This window comes from Podarcis muralis, chromosome 5, assembly GCF_964188315.1.
Source record: "Podarcis muralis chromosome 5, rPodMur119.hap1.1, whole genome shotgun sequence".
NCBI classification, from domain to species: domain Eukaryota; kingdom Metazoa; phylum Chordata; class Lepidosauria; order Squamata; family Lacertidae; genus Podarcis; species Podarcis muralis.
This window is the reverse complement of record NC_135659.1, coordinates 47,885,425-47,904,070: the sequence shown is the minus strand read 5'-3', so window position 1 is coordinate 47,904,070 and position 18,646 is coordinate 47,885,425. Positions and strand designations below refer to the sequence as shown.

Sequence of the window (18,646 nt, the reverse complement as noted above, 5' to 3'; positions counted from 1 at the left end):
CTAGTGCCCTCAGTTTCCCCTTATCTGCAGGTGCACCTAGTGCAGTTTCTGAAGGGGTTTCATGCCCACGATGATCAAACTTTCTTGTGTGCCCTCCTGTTAAGGTTCAGTTGGAGCCCAAGCAATGAGTGAACTGCGGCAAGAACTTGTGAGATGCTGCAAAAGTCATAGGAAACATTCCACGGTGCATATTCCGTTTCCAGAGCCGCGTATTCTGCTTCAGTTAAGAACTGAAAGCAACTCAGACTGAGCCACAAAAGTCTCTGATCCAAATCACTGAACCTGATCCCAAAGCAGATTTAGTTGGACCAAACGCTCATGTCATTGGCCTCCACAGCTGGTGTCCTCCTGTCTCCATACCCAACTCTGCAGCTTGTGCTGTTGGCTGTGTGCTCTCCCCATTTCTGGGATTGCTCTGCAGCTGTTCAAGTGACTTCTGCCTGTAAAAAATCATGGCCGCCAGAGATGCCTCATCTCTGCGGGATGGGAGCTGTCCACGATCACTGCAGCAGCAGCATGTTTGCAGCTTTCCCTTAACGTCCTTTTGGTCAATGAAATGTACTCTCTGTTTGAAGTCTTGACAAAGCAGCACTTGCTGAGTTTTCCCCAAACCCCGCTGTGCCGTGAGGGGGGAAATCCCCACCCCCCCTTTCCATGGCTCCATAGAGAACATAAAAAGTTAGATTTGTCAAGTTGTGCAGAAGTAACATGCTTTGTCCTGCTCTTGCAGGGTGTTTGTCCTCATTCTCGTTGCCATTAGCATCCTCTGGATCCCCATCATCCAGCTAGCCAACAGCGGTCAGCTCTTTGACTACATTCAGTCAATAACCAGTTACCTAGCGCCACCCATCACTGCCCTCTTCATCCTAGCAATCTTCTGCAAGAGGATCAATGAGCCAGTAAGTACAGAATCAATGAGGAGGTGCGTATGAATAATAGCATCTCCCAAATGTCATCGTTTCATAGTTTTTCAGGGCAGACAAGACCATTCATTACGATTATATTGACTGACTTTCCCTTGAATGCAACAACTGTGGAATTTAGGCCCATTAGAGGACAGCATCTCTTTAAAAAAGATTCTCAGGGCTTTGATTACTGGTTTAACTGAAAGAAGTGATAAGGCACAGGAAGTGAGAGGGGGGAGCAGGGAGAAAAGAAGGGACTTCATAAAGATTCACCAAAACTTATTCTCTCCCCCCCCCCACTGCTTAGAAAGTAATTCTTATTCAGAAACTGAATTTCCCTAGCTTTAATCTTCCAGTCATCAAATCTCCTTTGGTTTGAGACTTCAAGAGAGCTGAGCCGTATATAATTATGTGGGAGATCTAGCCACATTGTGAAATCAAGCCAAGTTTCACTTGTTTCTTTTTGACAAACTTGCTAAATAGACCCATTTCTGCAGAACTGTATGTCCTGGTATAACACCAGCACCTCAAGTTGAGGGGAACGCCATTTTTCTCTAAACCCACACAAGTGAGCATTCAGTAACCACCTTCTGGGGCTCAGGACTCAAACCCCAGGTGCCCCAGTGTGCAAGGAATACCAGTTAGGACTTGACTTCCTGAGGACCTTGGGGACTGTGCCTGTCCCAAACCCATAGCATTTAAGAGGATAATTTGAATAGGTATACTCCCTTCAAAGGGAATGGGGCAACCCAAACATTGACCAACTCACTTCAGGTCTTTGCCCCTTCAAACCCAGTTAAGGGTATTGGGGTGGGGAGTGGAAGGAAAGGGCTTTGTTTTTGTTTAAAGGGAATTTCAAGGAATAAAAAGAAGCGGCATGTTGTAAAGTAAGACCAAACAAAAACAGAGATCTGTTATTCTAGGCTACTGGTAGATGTGCAGTATAATTTCCTGGCCTTTTAACCCATAGGAACCCATAGTTCTTTCATCAGTTTCCAACACCATCAGATTCCGCCCCCCTAGGTGAAAGCCATACATTTCATGCAAACTTAGGTTTTTCTATCCATTCAGTCCCCCTTGCTTGCTTTCCCTCCCCTCCCCTTCCCATGGGCACTCTTTCTCTAGCTCAGTAGAGTTCCACTGCTCTTTACATCATTGTAACTCCAACCACTCCATAAATGAACCCACACAAACATACACAGCTACATAAATGTCATTTACATAGGTCTGTTGTTTACCCAGTGTGGTTTGGGCAATGGCTGCATTAATTCTGTTTGTATTCCAGCTAATTGTATAGCTTGACTGATGAAATTTACAGGAACTTGGAGGGGAACATTCTCACTTAATGCTGAAGAGCTAGTTTAGGACCTATCAATGTTTCTAGGGAGACTGATGGTCAAAGCGAGAAGGGTCCTGGAGAAACTCCACCTGATAATATGGATGCGTTTTAATCTGGGTTCCAACCAGGCATGCTATTTTATCATTTCTGTGCTTGCTTTAACGCATCCTTGCAATTTCAGCCCTATGTCCTGGGCACTAACTTGATATCTGATCCTGAGTTCATGCCCCAATGCTGTCAGCCTAATCCTAACTTCTCTTCCTGATCTGAAAGCCATCCTCTCCAACGCTGTAGCAGTGCAACACTATAATCAGTTCACTCATTAGTCTTTGCTGTCTTTTCAATGTAATTAGTCCCACGGGAGCCTCTCTAGAAGTTTCCACTGTGCTTCTGCAGTAATTAAAGGCTTGTAACGATGTGGGTTCTTATCTTGAAAATCTCTGCCAGGATGGAATTAGGGACCCCCGTTTTGTGTTAAGGACTCATGCGGTTGGTCCCACTCTTTGTATGCCTTTAAACATGAAACTAGTGCTGTAGGATAAACTGTCCAAAAAGCTGTTCTGAAGGCATTACTTTAAAAAGGTAAATACATTGGCTCAGAGGCAGAGTGTTACAGTGGCCAAACACTTATTGGTCTAGGGATGTGGGTTTTTTTGTTACCAGAACCAAGATAACTAGGTTAAGATTTGAAATAAGATTTCTAAGTCTAGGTATGGCAATCTTATATATTAGGTGACAATGACTCTCATAAACAAATACCTGTTAAAATTTAAATGTAGTACATATGTTTAAATTATAACTAAATATGTTTTTAGCTCTTCTCTCAATAAAGAACGAAATTGGATCATGTTAATTTCCAAACTGGGATGTTTTAACAAAATCAGTAAGCAAGGACTGGATTTAATTCACTCATTCCACCAGTGGAAGCCAGCCCAAGGAATTCCACTAGCATAACAGGGCTTTCCCCAACTCCCCCCCCCCCCCACACACACACTCTAATCTCCACTATGAAGGGACAGGAGAACCTGCAGAACACCATGTGTTGGTAGTGGAGACGCCTCCCTTGGGCAAGCAGAAATACTTGCACTGATGGAGCAATCTCCCAAACACTGATTTGAATCCCACCCCATGTTTCCAACTCCTCCACTCAAATTTCATCACATCTCCCTATGTTTTCTTCCCAGGGAGCTTTCTGGGGGCTGATGTTTGGGTTAGCAGTCGGACTCGTTCGGATGGTTATGGAGTTTATCTACATGGCGCCCTCCTGTGGAGAGGAGGACCAGAGGCCAGCTCTGTTGAAAGATGTGCACTATCTGTACTTTGCTATCCTCCTGTGTGTACTAACAGCAGCTGTCATCATCACTGTTAGCCTCTGCACACCACCAGTCCCAGAGGAAAATGTAAGTGGCTTTGAAGGATGAATATTCTTTTTAAAACAAAACAAAGCACCAAAACACTTGCTTAGTTTTCCTTGTTGTACCTTGGACCCCTCAGTACTACTGTAAACTGGAAAGCCCTACAAAGAAGTCTTCCTTCTCAATGATCTTGCTTCCCAGGTATTATAGGGTTAAAAATCATTTAGACTCAGTGAGCACTGGAAATGGAGAGCAGGCTTCCATGCTGTGAGGACACTACTGGCACATCCTATCAAGTAGAGAGGCAGACAGTGGGGAAGAAATCATATTAGAATGGGCTGCTGAGGAGGGGATGTAATGGCTCTAATTGAACCCCCTCTCGTATTTCAGAAGAGACGGCATCAATCTTGTAAGCTAACAAGATTAATATTGTTGGAGCCTTGGCATTTAGAAAGAACATTCCATCCCAAAGTGATCTCAATTACATTGAACGGCTGAGGTTTGGTAGCAAAGAACTTTATTTCATTTGCTGCATAAAACTGGTTTAAAAAAAAAAAGTTTTCTTTCAGTGAGTTCTTGAAGAGATGCTTTGAAGACTTTCTCACAACTCTGGTTTTCCCAAAAGCAGTCCAATCCTGGTTTTACTGGGTCAGCTTAGTGAAGAATGGAAAGAGTTTTCCTCAGTGAACAAAAGTATGGATCATATTCTCAACTGATGTGAATAGACAGTAACCCATGGGTTCAGTGAATAGACAATAACCCATGGGTTCAGTGAATAGACAATAACCCATGGGTTCAGAGTGCCTGGAGCCCTCAGCTTTTCCAGGTAGCCTTCCTTCCAGGTGGCAGATGGCTTCAACTCCACTTACCTTCCCGTATCAGAGTGGGGCTCTCAGAATTGTATGGCCTAGGAATGGTGAAGAGATTTGTCCAGGCTGCATTTTTCAGTGAGCTGGACTAATATGTAATCTGAAGCATAATTATCCTTCAGATTTTGCACTGGTCCAAATTTTAGAATGCAGGTTTAAAATACATATTTTGTGATAAAACGTGTACTTAAATATGAATATTCAGACAGATTAAAAAAACACACCAAAATGTAAATTTGTAATGGAACACATGCAAAACTGACAAGGACTGAAAAGAGAATGGGCCATTCATCCTAGCATGGCCACAAAGGAGTGATTAGCGAACCTCAGGCTGAAATGATCTCTTGAACCTATGCTCTTGAATGGATAAGGACCCTGGCTCATTGGTGCAGAGTTGAGTACAATCCTCCTGGAGTTTTATCTGGGAAAGAGTGACTACACATGGCCTCACAAAACTTTCTCTGATGACCTTCTCCTCTGACAGTAGCAAATGGACAGAAGAGGAAGGAGAGATTTGTATCTGGTGTTTGAGTAGTACCGTTAATGCACCAAGCTTTAAATGAATTACAGCCTAAAAACAGCAAGCAGAAGCACTTTCCCCTGCTGTTTTGGACACTCTCCCATCCCTGTGGTGATGGATGCTGTACCGCAAAACAAATATGCAAAGAATTTGTTTGGTATGCCTCAGAGTTCATATGTCTTCATTGTACATAGCCCATATTGTGTCATGTCGTCCTTGAAAACTCTGCAAAGGAGCTTACAATTAAATTTGAGACTGTGAAGCTGAAACGCAACTGCAAGATGCCAGATGGCATTTTGGAAGAGAAGGATTTATTCTAGTTCGACAGAGGAAAAAGGGGGAGGGAAAACTTTTTAAAAAAATCTTGACAAAGTTTCTTTTAAGGTTTGTCAGACGAGAACACGAGGAAGTGGGGAGTGGCAGTGGAGGAAGTGAGGTCACAAGAGGATAGCGGTACTGTATTAATTCAATTAAAAACTATATCCCACTTTTATTTATAAAATAAACTTGGATCAGATTGCAAAAATAGTAAAAGGTCTAAAAAGACAATGGGAGTCAGGATTATGTGGGAGTAATGGGGTTGGTACAGACTCCCTTCCCCACCACTTCCTTCTCCTCACAGCAGCTCTCCCCCCCCCCTGCCGCCGAATACTGAAACTATTCTACTAAGGGTTAGTGAACCCTACTGATTTATTTCTTTAGATGATTGATATGCCCAGGGTGGTTTACAGCAAAGCACCCAGATCAAAATCCATAAAAACAGAGTAATCCTTTAACAGCACATAACAACTAATTAGTGAATAACAATTAACTAATAGCAGCAGCAGCAATCACATCTCCCCTCCTCCAAATGCCCACTGAAAAAGATGAGTCATAACTCGCCTCCTAAAACTATAGTTGGAACCAAATGCACCTTAGCAGTGTATCAGGAGCCACCACTGAAAAGGCCCTTTTCAAGGCTATCACACCATGTACCTCATTCCACAGAGAGAGTACCAGGTGGGTTTCATCTGCTAATCTTAGAGCATGGACAGGTCGAGTCAAGACATTGGGGGCTTTAAATGGGGTGGGCTGTAGCATGGGGAGCAAGGGGGAAGAAAGATCCTCCCAATTCAGGCAGAAACATTTACCACGTTGCTTCCACTCAATTTTGTGGGATTCTCACTCAACCCTTATGGTTATTTGAATGTCTTTCATTCATCAGATAAGAAGGTCCTGCAGCCACTGTACCTCCCAGCTTGTAGGTTTACTACTCCTTCACCTGCTCAGTGTAGTTTGTAGAACTCTAGTATGTGATTGAAAAAAAACAAGAGAAGACAGGCTAAGCAACTGATGGAGTAATGGGATCTCAGGTTGGCATGATGGGCCTTTCAAAAGACACATGGTCTCTCTCCAGATGCATACATATGAACTCTAGTATGTCAGAAATAAGTGTCCTACACAAGTCATGATGAACCTTGCCCATGAATCTGTTTCCTATCCAATAAGTGCATTTTAGAGTTACAAGCATTAATCACGCCTGCACTTAAATTAGTTTAAGTGTTTTTGTCGCTACTGCTAAAACTATTTTATTTCATCCTAATGTATCTCTTCCCCTTCACTCACCAACAAGCCATTTGTGTTCAGAGGAAGAGGAAAATGTCTCCTGGATCCTTTTGTGTCCTCCAATTTCATTACATTCTTGTTAGATTTAATGAGTAACCAAAGGGGGGGGGGGAGGAAAGGAAGGTAAAAAAGAAAGAAAGAAGCCCCTAAAAGGATTCTTCAGGAAAGATGAGGATCATCAAATCAAAGCAATTTAGCACAATGTGACAAGAAAGATTAGCCTTGCCTGATGCTCATCTTGGTTGAAAATAATTTAAATAAAGCTATAAATCTTCCAGAGATTATACAACTTTTTGTGTCAGCTGGAAACTGCCTTCCAGATTTTGTGCCTGAAATTCAAAGTATTAAAACTACTGTTCATTTATAAGTGACCTTTTGAGAGTTACTTTCCAAGTAGAGTAGTATGCTAATGGCATGCTATGTGCAAATGTATCTGTATTAGAACTCCCTACAACATTTTTGTTTTTTAGAAAAGCAACTTTAGGAGGGGTCAGTTTGGAGCAGAGAAGTGGGGAGGGGTGTGCTTTATGCTTCAACACGAGATGGGTGGCTTCCACATGAACTGGTGCTGCTTCCACATGCAAGTTTTTCACATGTTGCCATCCTCTTCAAAATACCCGGGAGGTTCCGGTTCTCTCTTCTGTTTTGTATATATAAAGGTTCTGTGTGCCACTCTACGATTCTATGATTTTATATTATCATGATTCTGGGAGACAGCGAATCACAAGGTACTTACTTTTGAGTAGACATGCCTCAGATTGTGATGTGCCTTTTTAGTACGAGTTGCAGGACAACCTATCCCCACACAATTCATGTGGCTAAAGCCATGCTCCTTTGAGCCCTTCTGTGTCAAGCTGGCTAGGTCTAAAGCAAGCAGATGCATAAGCTAATGATACACAGATATTCTCCAGCTTCACACCTTTGTTTTTGATTTGCAAATTACCCAGCTTGCCCGACTGACATGGTGGACTAGACACAGCAAAAGAGATGGAAAAGACTTGGAGAGCCATACCTGCCCAAGCACAGAGATGATTTCCTCCAAGAGAGAGAATGATGTACCGGTAGATACTGTTCAGTCAGAGAATGGAGATTTAGTATGTAAAGAGCATGGAGGTATGTTACCTGTTTTCTCCTGCCGGTTGTGTATTTTTGTGTGCGCACAATATACATAGGACATCCAGGGTCCATCAAAGCCAACAGATGACTAGAAAGCTTACTCCATAACCTTGTGTCCTCTGCTTAGTATAAGTGGTTTGCCAGACTAGACATGCCATGGTAGATAGGTGTAACTTTCTGTTCATGATATAATGTATAGTACTTTTTCCTGATTTTATGGTTGTATCTTTTTGTAAACTGCTTTGGGGGTTTTAAAATCAAGCAGTGTATAAATGTTATGAAATAAATAGGGAGAGAAATGTTCCTAGAAATTAGTTGAATCTATTAGCATCGTAGGTTTTGTTTTTTGCAGCAACATGTGCCAAATTCTACAAAAACTGATCATGACTGTTGTTCTTTAAGAGGCCTATTTTGAAACAATTTCCTTTGATGTGTAACATTTCTCCACTAAAATGAGGGAAACCAAAGATTGGAAAGCTTAACTGCACTTTTGGTCAGAGGAGTTACCGTATTTTTCGCCCCATAGGACGCACCGGCCCATAGGACGCACCTAGTTTTTTGGGGGGGAAATAAAGGGGGGGAATTATTTTTTTTCCCCAGGTGCACTGCACTAAGCCCGAAGCTTGGGGCGTGTGGAGTTCAGCGCGCCCCAAGCTTCTGGGTGCTGGCAAGGTCTCCGCTAGCCGTGGGAGAGCTGCGCGACTTCGTGCGGCTCTCCCAGGGCTAGTGGAGTGCTGCGCTAATCCCGAAGCTTGGGGCGTGCGGAGCTCAGCGCGCCCCAAGCTTCTGGGTGCAGGCAAGCTCTCCCACGGCTCCCACGGCTAGCGGATAGCTTCCTGAAGCCTGGAGAGCGAGAGGTCGGTGCGCACCGACCCCCCTCGCTCTCCAGGCTTCAGCAAAAGCCTGCATTCGCCCCATAGGACGCACACACATTTCCCCTTCATTTTTGGAGGGGGAAAAGTGCGTCTTATAGGGCGAAAAATACGGTACTCTTTTATAAGTGCACAGCACTGCAATGTTATCTTCTGGCAGCAATTTGAGAGCAGAAAAGGGAAACCCAGTGGTTGCAACTTGAAAGTTGGATGGATGTAAAGTGTTGTGTTTAGCTGGAATAATCATCATTCATTATCACAAAAAGATCTTGCATAAAATGTTTTAGTCATTTTCATACAGAATGCGAGTCAGCTCAGTGAGGAGATGCCACAAATATTTGTTTAGGATTAAAGCCATTCTCCTTGCCTCTCAGTCTAATCCGCAGGTATAATGGGAAACAACAACAAAGCAGCTTAAAAACCAATAAATGTATTATGACATGAACTTCTGACAAAATAGACTGCAATCCACTAAAGTATAAATCAAAGCATAATAAATTAGTTTGGTCACATCCACACCATACATTTAAAGCACATTTAACATGCATTTAAGACACACTGATACCCACAAGGAACCCTGAGAACTGTGATCTCTTAAGGGTGCTGGAAATCCAAGCTCTGTGAGGAGTAAACTGCAGTTCCCAGGGTTCATTGTGGGGGCGCCGTGTGCTTTAAACGTATGGGGTTGTATCCAGCACAGCTAGAAGTCACTTAGCAGTATACTTGCTCCACTGGTGAAATGTTTTGTACCAGTGGAACATTGTTGCAAGAGAGAATGCATAAGCAAATTTTGGTGCAATCAGCTATGCAATCTGTTGCACTAGATTCCTCTGCTGCACAACATTTAAACGCACCCTTGCACTGGCAGACAGAGCATTGGATAAAGCCTGTGGCCTTTAAGGTGCCACAACACTTTGTCGTTTTTGCTGCAGCACACAGCTACACTTCTGGAAATTGTTGCATACCAAGTAAAATGGGATAACGTTTACAAAGCCCCCTCCCCAAATCCTTGGATTTTCTAACTTGGCTGAATTCCCCCCCTTTGCTCAGAGCTGTTGGATTTATCTTCATCAAAGTGTTCCTTTTAGAGCTCATTGTCCCATATCTTTGTACAAGGATGGGGAAACGGTGGTCATGCACATGCTGTCGAGCTCCAACTACCATCAGCCCCAGACATCATGGCCAATAGTCAGGGATGATGGGAGCAACATCTGGAGGACCACAGGTTCCCTAGCCCTGCTTAGTCCCTATGGAATAACAACTATGCTAGCCCACATTTTAAGTCCAGGCTTTTGAACTGAGAAAAAAGGCAGGGAATCAGGAGACGGGGGCACTATTATCCGCTGAAACTCCTTATTGTGGAGAGGTCCAAAGGAAACAGGTCTGGAAACCACTGAAAAACGAGGAGACCAGACTTTTATCTGTGGGTCTGACAAGTATAGTTTGATTCACATTCGAAGCAGCTGTTCAACCTAATGTTGTTAATTATTTGTCACCTTTGTTTTCACATGAACTAAACTCATCTGTCCTTGCATCTGTTTGTAAACAGCTATCCTGAAGATGAGGTTATTAGCACTGACGGCAAAGGAAATGTAACATCCTTCATGCAAAAGCATAATGAGGCTCTGTGTGTGTGTGTTTATGCCATTTTAATACCTCAAAGGGCTGCGCTTGGAAAAATAAGTGGGAAAGATATAATATATAAGGGTTTCCTTCTGTTTTATATCTGTTTTATATACCAGTAAGTGGTTCATATAAACACACAAAACGTTAAAAAAACCCCACACCGTTTTCCTCATTTTTTCCCCATTCAGGAGCGAAGCATCCTTGCTGGAAGAAAGTGTTTTTCTGGTTCTGTGGGATTTCCACTGACCCCAAGCCCACTTTAACCAGAGAGGAGGAAGCGGCGCTTGAAAAGAAACTCACCAGCATCAAGGAAGAGCCAGTGTGGAAGGCTGTTTGCAATGCCAATGCTGTAGCTCTCTTGGCTATTAACATCTTCTTATGGGGATACTTTGGATGAGCCCAGTATTGCCTCGCTCCAGTTAGAACAAGCACAGGCATCAACCGGAAGCTACAAGTTGCAATTCATCCAGCTGTGGACCTACACTGTGGCTTTAGCTGGTTCCCTTCTCTCAGTCTGCACCCCTATCAGTGATACCTTGACCTACCTCATTGGGTTGTTGTGAAGACACACAATAAAGTGATTTACACACCACAAGTCTAAGAAATATTTATTATTAATAGCTGTTACTTTCCTCCAAAGCTCCATGCTTCTGAAAATGGAAAGACATCTTCTTTATTTATATATAAAGTGGGGAGAAGAACTACAGGGTAATTTTTTTAAGCAAGAGAGGCAATTAACATACCTTCTGGTCAGTCTTATTTCTTGAATGGCATGTACTCAGTCTGCCAGTCAGTGTAGACAAAACTAAGCTAGATGGGGCAATTATGTGACTGGGTATAAGGAAGCTTCCTATGTCCCTATCCGCAGGTAAGCCTCAGAACAGGAGGCAGCTAATACCAAGAGTGTGTTCATTGTGCTCCTTTGGCAGCTGCCTATGCAGTGTTTAATTCAAAGGTCCGGCCAGGATGTGCTGCATGAATTGTGCTGAGAAACATAATAGGTTTCTGAATGCATTCAGGTGGGGTCGTTGGAAACAATGGAATATAACATCCAGATTTCCATTCTGTTCCCTACCACTGATGGGCACCATCAGAACTAGCAGCACTAGAACTAGGCATCAGTTCAACCGAGTAGAACTGTTTAGAAGACCTATATGCAGTCTCATACTGTACAGACATGCATGGGTCAGAGGCTCTGACTCACTAAAGAAACCAATTCTTTCCAGTAGCACCTTAGAGACCAACTTTGTTATTGGTATGAGCTTTCGTGTGCATGCACACTTCTTCAGATAAATCACTAAAGAATGATTTTTTTCATGCTGGGACATTTCAAGAAATGAGTTGTTAGCACTATAGAATTCATACGTGTGTTTGTGTTGTAAACAGATTGTGATATAACAGCACTATCCTAGGTGCAGTGAGTTGCCTCAATTGTAATTGACGTGTAAGTCCCTTGGCAGCAGACATTTTTAATGATGTCAATGCATACTTTCTTATTAATCTTCCTTGCTAGGGCTGTGTCGATCAGCAAATGATTATCATTCATTTTCCTGACAAATCTATCAAGGTCATTCATTATTGTTCCACACACAAAAAAAGAATCTTCTTTTAAACTAAGATTAATGACTTGCTGTTTTGTTGTCAGGCTGGCTGAGCAAGAGGAAATGAAATTAACAATGAACCCCTACAAACATGTCACTACACTAATTTATTGGGGAAATATTTTAAAATGTTATCTGAAATATAGTGGGTTTAAAAAGAAAACCTGCTTCTATGGCACATTTTTAGTACTGTAAGCAAAAAAAACCTCTACAAATTTGAGGAAGATGGGAATCAGATTTGCAAATCACTTTTCATCTTTTATGCACTACTCCCTATAAATTCTAAATATATAGAGGAGTTAATAAGATGACTTTCTCACCAATTAAGGCATTCATCTTTATTACACTGCAATCCATTTTGTCCAACACCAAGAAAATCCTTCCATGCTCGTTCATTCAAATTTAAAAAGACTTTCAGCTGCTAGAGACCATTCAGATCAGATAATTACCTTCCATTTCCAGCCTGAAATTCTAAACTTTGTTCAGATTGTTATACTGGCAAACTACAATGGCACATTAAAAACAACACAGTATTCTGGGATGTTTTCTTACAATGTTAAAAAGGTAAAGGTAAAGGTACCCCTGCCCATACAGGCCAGTCTTGACAGACTCTGGGGTTGTGCGCCCATCTCACTCAAGAGGCCGGGGGCCAGCGCTGTCCAAAGACACTTCCGGGTCACGTGGCCAGCATGACAAACCTGCATCTGGAGAGCCAGCGCAGCACACAGAAACGCCGTTTACCTTCCCGCCAGTAAGCGGTCCCTATTTATCTACTTGCGCCTGGGGGTGCTTTCGAACTGCTAGGTTGGCAGGCGCTGGGACCGAGCAACGGGAGCGCACCCCGCCGCGGGGATTCGAACCGCCGACCTTTCGATTGGCAAGCCCTAGGCGCTGAGGCTTTTACCCACAACGCCACCCGCGTCCCTCTTACAATGTAGACAATGTCAATTACAATTGAGGCAACTCACTGCACCTAGGATAGTGCTGTTATATCACAATCTTACAATGTTAGCAAGCACTAAATAGTATACGGCAGTAGTTTTCTTAAAATAGTTGAAAAACTCTTTTGTAAGAACAGTTCCTTTGCTATGCAAGCACAACTGGGGTATGTGTGTGGCAGCGCTACACCACCACCTCATGTCAGGTGATGTCACACAACCATGTACCTAGGAACCATGGCCCAGTCAGGTTTGTGAAACCTGCATGGGTGTTCAAAAATGTACACATTTTTATCTTACACACTGTATGGGTTTGTGGTGGTAACACCAGTGTACATGCAGCTGAAAGGGGATGCGGGTGGTGCTGTGGTCCAAGCCACTGAGCCTCTTTGGCTTGCTAATCAGAAGGTTGGCAGTTCGAATCCACCAAACAGGGTGAGCTCCCATTGCTCTGTCCCAGCTCCTGCCAACCTAGCAGTTCAAAAGCACACCAGTGCAAGTAGATAAATAGGTATCTCTGCGGTGGGAAGGTAAACAGCGTTTCTGTGTGCTCTGACTTCCGTCATGGTGTTCCGTTGTGCCAGAAGCGGTTTAGTCATGCTGGCCACATCACCCAGAAAGCTGTCTGTGGCCAAAGCCCGCTCCCTCAGCCTGAAGTAAGATGAGTGCCGCACCCCGTGGTCGCCTTTGACTGGACTTAACTGTCCAGGGGCCCTTTACCTTTTACACGCAGCCGCCATCCTTGTTCTGGAAAGTGTGGCACTCTGCTAAGGCAAGAGTTCAGAAGTGTCTTCTTCTCAGTTTGGCACAGCTAAGGAGCTGGAAGTGAGTGGCAGAATCTCTCACTGTTGTTTAAAGGGCAGTTCCCACAAGTGGTCTGCTAACATGAGCGATATTACTGGGTGAACTGAGAGGTGACAAAATGCTACGTAGCTTTTGCAGAGCAATGGAAGCACTAATGGGACAGAGGCAGTCACATTTCAGTAACTCAGTGCTGCTGAAACAGTTTAGCACAATGCGGTGGGGCAGGCAGCACTGCCCTTAAGTATCGGCCACACTGAAACTGTTACGCTAGAGTTCTCACTGTCCAGAAGAAGAGAAAATCAACCTCTGTACAAGCGAAAAGATGGTCCCTGGTGAGATGGTGATTCCTATCTACCATAGTCTGCATTTAAGCAAGGAGATGGTGAAGAATGTGTATGATAACTGCCAATGGAATTGATTCCAAGAGGTGGTTCCTCATCAACAGAGGCAAAAGCATTTTTCACTCTTTCTCTGTTGCCTGTGGGTTCTGTTCAAACCATTTTGTATTGTGTCTGGGTCATTCATCTTATCACAATGATACGACTGGGTTTAAAACTCAGTTGGAAAAAAGCTACCCTACACATGTGTTACCACTGAAGTAGCAAGCAGACTTCAGAGATGTTGGGGCTTTTTACACAGAGGGCATAAGAGAAAGCACAAAACAACCCACACCAATTAAAAAAATTTAAACTGTTTATATTGCTGTAACTGCCCTGGGATCTTCTAGTGAAGGGCAGGTAATAAATCTAATGATGATAATAATATTCTGCATGTAAAAGTACAAACAACTGCAGTACTCTTTAGAGGCTTCTGAAGATATTCTACTCTTCATACAAATAAACCACATAATTTTCTGCAGTGCTGAGACCTGCAGCAAATCAACTTGCTAAGCAAATATATTGCCCAAAGCTGCACTTTTTTTCAAAGAGAGACTCACTAGCTGAAGTCATGTAATTGCACAGAGACTTAACAGTGGTGTGGGAAAGGGAAGTTATGTCTCCAACACTTTTTAGGAGAGTATGTTTAATAGATGTTTATTAATTTTTCAAAAGTACAGAAAGGAGGAAGGCTTATCCTTTGCTATCTAGAGGCACAGGAAATGGGAAGAAACAAAGACAACTTTCTTTTAAAAATTACAGCTTGAATGTGGAGAAAAATACCGCTAGAAACATCTCAAGATATTTTATTCCAGTTTTTGCTGTGAATTGGTGGAGCTCCCTTGTTAGCAAATTAATGGAAACTCAAGCCACTTCTTTGGAATAATGTAATTACTGTTACGCCTTTTTAATTGTTGCTTAAAATGGGAGTTGTAAGGGAACCTTCAGCAATGAGTCCTGATCACTTACACGTGGGACTTGTAATCGTTTCTGTTGGTGCAACCGTTTACAACTGATGGGGACAGAAGCACTGTGTTGGAAGCTCCAGTAAACCACCATTTTAGTTTTTTTGTTATCCTACAGCCATCATCTCTGAAGATTTACAGACAGGCATAAAACAGATTACTGTTATAATTTCTTAGTGTCCGCAGGGCTAAAAAGTTTGGAGAACTTTAAAGGTTATTCGAGAGAGAGTGAACTGAAGCTTTGTTTAATATCGAGAAAAGGGAGGTGGCAGAAACTCAGCTTTTTACTTTAAAAGCTCTGTTTTTCTAGTTGCCTTCTGACATTCATTTGCAGTGAGCCACACGTTTAAGTGCCTTGCTATTTGATCCTCCAAATTCAGTGGAATGGGAATGTGTTTAGGCAGTATTAGCTCTGCATCGTGCTTTTGTGCAGTGTATGCACATCTTGAGATCTCAGAGTCTCCACTGGAAGAGGCCAAATGGGCCACCATTACCAGCATCTCTGGGAGGAGACCAAAGGTAGTCAAAGCAGAATACAACATGAGTACACCATATTCCAGGCCTTCTAAAAGCTCATCCAGATATCCCACATTTTCCTTGATGGTTACTGTAGTGCTCAATATGTAGCAAAGGAAGAACCCTGGAAAGGCAGGGTTTTTTTAGTGTATGGCTTCCAAAGGCCTTGAAGCTTTTCTCAGCCATGTGGACTAACAAGGTTGAGCATCATTGGGAACACCCGAGGTAAATGGGCTGTGGATTAGAAGCACCGAAACATAGCATTCAGTCTGCAAAATTAGTGGTGCTGAGTGGTGGTTTCATTCCTGCACCAATGGCTATGCTGTCCTTTCAACGGCTTTGTTTAGGAATGGATTTTTAATCAGCAGATGGAACATGATCAAAGCCATGATGATAAATAAACTGCCTCCAATGGTGAAAATTTCAGCAAGGGAAACTTTTAACTTTCACGAAGACAAAAGACATCTGCTATCTTCTCTGTTTAAATCGCATCAAGGTATATAGAGCAGCACAGCAATTTAGAATCCATGCAACTTTCCAAATAGTATCTTAATCTCCAGCCCTTATTTCTGGTGTTAACAATAGAACATTCATTCACTTTTATACACTAAGCACAAGGCATAATTAAGAAAGCAACTCTCGTGTGTATGCTAAGCCCCTGCCTTGATTGGCCAAATTATCTTAGATTATTTAGAATGCAAGACCCTGGAGCATCCTCCAGCAGTTTTTGTGTTTCTTTGCTATTTTATCTTCTGACAAGTTTCCCAAAATAGAAGAATGGGGTACAGTACAGTCGAGTTGCATTGCAGCCAAGATACTGCCTACACAAATGCCAGGGAGAGAAGCTAAATGAACCCCGAGCATATGGTGCTCTGCTGACAGAGCTAAGAAACCAGTTCTGCATGAGCAGCGAGGAACATCTTGAAGCACACAAGACATATGTGTTTTAGGGAAAAGATTGAAGTGTTTCATAATAGAAAAGGACAAAGTGAAATACAAGTGCTGCATAAAATTTTAATTAAAAACTGGTTTCACCCTTCAACGTGACTAGGCAATATGCTTCACAGATGGATTTCGTATTTTAAGTATTATCCGCACCAAAAAAGTAAATGAGACAAATAAAGTCTTCAAAAATGCCACAGAGGCTAAGATGTATGTAAACACTAGATGATTGTGCAGAAAACAAGGCAGGCAAGGAAAGCAACCTTCTGTCAAATGTTTACTGCTGGAGAGTGGAGAAAGCCAGTTCACACAATTGCAGCCTTTGAATACTTTCATCCTGCTGAAGTCCTTCCCCACCCCAGGAGAGGACCAACTCACAACTGCCCTGTATTAATTTTATGCCACATAGATTAAAATGGCAGCTGACGAATTAAAATATATCTGCCTATGAAGACTGAGTTCAGAACTGTAAAAATACAGAATCTTCAATATTAAAACTGAACCAGTTCAGTTTAATTTCTTGTTTGATACTATCTAGAAACTTATCCTCAACCTCGGTGAAATGGGTATATTTACCTGTTTCCTTAAGAGTGATGTATATGGAAAGAACGCTACTGTTGCAACCTAAAATTCATGATTCCTGAGGTACAAACACCAAATATGATTCTTTCTGGATAGTAATCTGCACAAAAAGTAAAGTGTGAAAAAAACTTAACAAGCAAGGATGGAGCTTTAAGAGAGCTCAGGAGTAATAGTCCAAGAGGTAGGGTCAAAAAACGCATGTCACAAAAGGTATGGGTATCTAGACATCTTACAGTAGTCATGGCATTCCCAAAACTTCCAATCTAATGAGCAACCACTGGAGTGTCTAGCTGGTAACAGCCTCTCCAACTCCCTTTGTGGAACAAGTAATTATTACATCAAGAAGGGACATGGATGAAACAATCTGTATCTGTTGGGGAATCACACACACAATTTCAAACTACCAATCTGACTGATTTTGTTGGGTTTCTTTAAAAAATAAACTATTTTTAGATCAATGGGTATAGATGTTTAAAAAAAAGAAGAAAAGAAAAAAGAAGGGTGAAATGCCTCCAAAAAGGGGCAATAGGGACTGTTAATTATATAACTGCTACATGGCTGAAACAGGTACTACTTGATAGAAACCAAATTACTGCGTCATAAACCCCCACTCTATTATTTTATATCAGGCCAATCCCAGATCAGAAAATGTAATTTAACAATTTCCACTGTACTAAATTGGAACTATGTAAGTCAATTCTCAGACTGTGAACTGCCTTAGCATTTATTTACTTAGTAATTACTTTAACTTGAAGATATTTTGGCTTCAGGAAAAGAATCATTTATCTGATATTTTATCACAGGGGTGGGGAAACTTTTTTGGTTGGCAGGCCAGATTCTTATTTCCCCAATCCTGCCAAGCCAAATTCGATTGGTGGGCAGTCACCTGCCAGCACAATGACATCAGATGATGCTATGCTTTGAAGCCACAATTGTTGGGGTTTCAAAGCACAGCATGGTTTGTTTGAAAGTCCATTTGCAAACAGCCCCATACTGCTCTTTCAACCTCTGACAATGAGAGGGTCAAAGAAAAGTGCGTGGCTGCTGGAAAAGGGGATTTCAAACCAAGAGTCTTGGTGCGCCACAGAAAAAAACCAAGGTTGACTAAGGGGAGAAATGGAAAAAAGACAATATGCCAGTGTTTAGAATCAGGAGTGAGGAAAAGAAAATCAGCCTGCGGTTTACATTCCTTCATGGGCAACCTTTTCAGGGTTGCATACCAATGGCAAAAGTTGGTGGAGAAATTGATCTAACACTTACCTTTGTATATTAAGCTACATTCCTGCCCCATGAATATCTGAGGTTTCACACACAACACACATGCATCCTCCATTAAAAGAAGCAAGGGGTACTGTCACAATTCAAGGACACATTCCAGCCTAGCAAAAGTGTTCAAGGACAGCACAGTATAAAGTTGGTCAGTAGCCTGGAGTAGAGTCCCGAGAGCCTGATAGAGAGGCTTCAAGAGCTGCATTTGACTCTGGGCCTGAGGTTCGCATCCCATGCTCAAAGTTCCAGCTTCTTAACAGTGTTCCAGTAAAAATCTTCCTAGCACTTAACAAGAGTGCTGCTTTCCTTCCTCTCCAGAATATAATAGAGTGTGCATGCCTAATTTTCTCTTCCAGTAGGAGCTGTGCAAAGTTAAACTCAAACCGTCAGTACAATCAGACCATGTAAGTTTCAAACTGAAATAACTAATAAAAGGAAACTTGGG

General features: G+C 42.4%; 1 protein-coding gene across 1 annotated transcript in view; it reads left to right on the top strand.

Moving 5' to 3' along the window:
• Positions 1-10,802, top strand: part of SLC5A9 (solute carrier family 5 member 9) — a 33,611-nt gene extending 22,809 nt beyond the window's left edge. The window contains exons 12-15 of the mRNA XM_077928751.1: positions 731-899; positions 3,429-3,644; positions 7,541-7,706; positions 10,396-10,802. Coding sequence (XP_077784877.1) covers positions 731-899; positions 3,429-3,644; positions 7,541-7,706; positions 10,396-10,604 — 760 coding nt within the window. The 3' untranslated portion in view covers positions 10,605-10,802. The remainder of the gene's footprint in view (positions 1-730; positions 900-3,428; positions 3,645-7,540; positions 7,707-10,395) is intronic.
• The last annotated feature ends 7,844 nt before the right edge of the window (positions 10,803-18,646 follow it).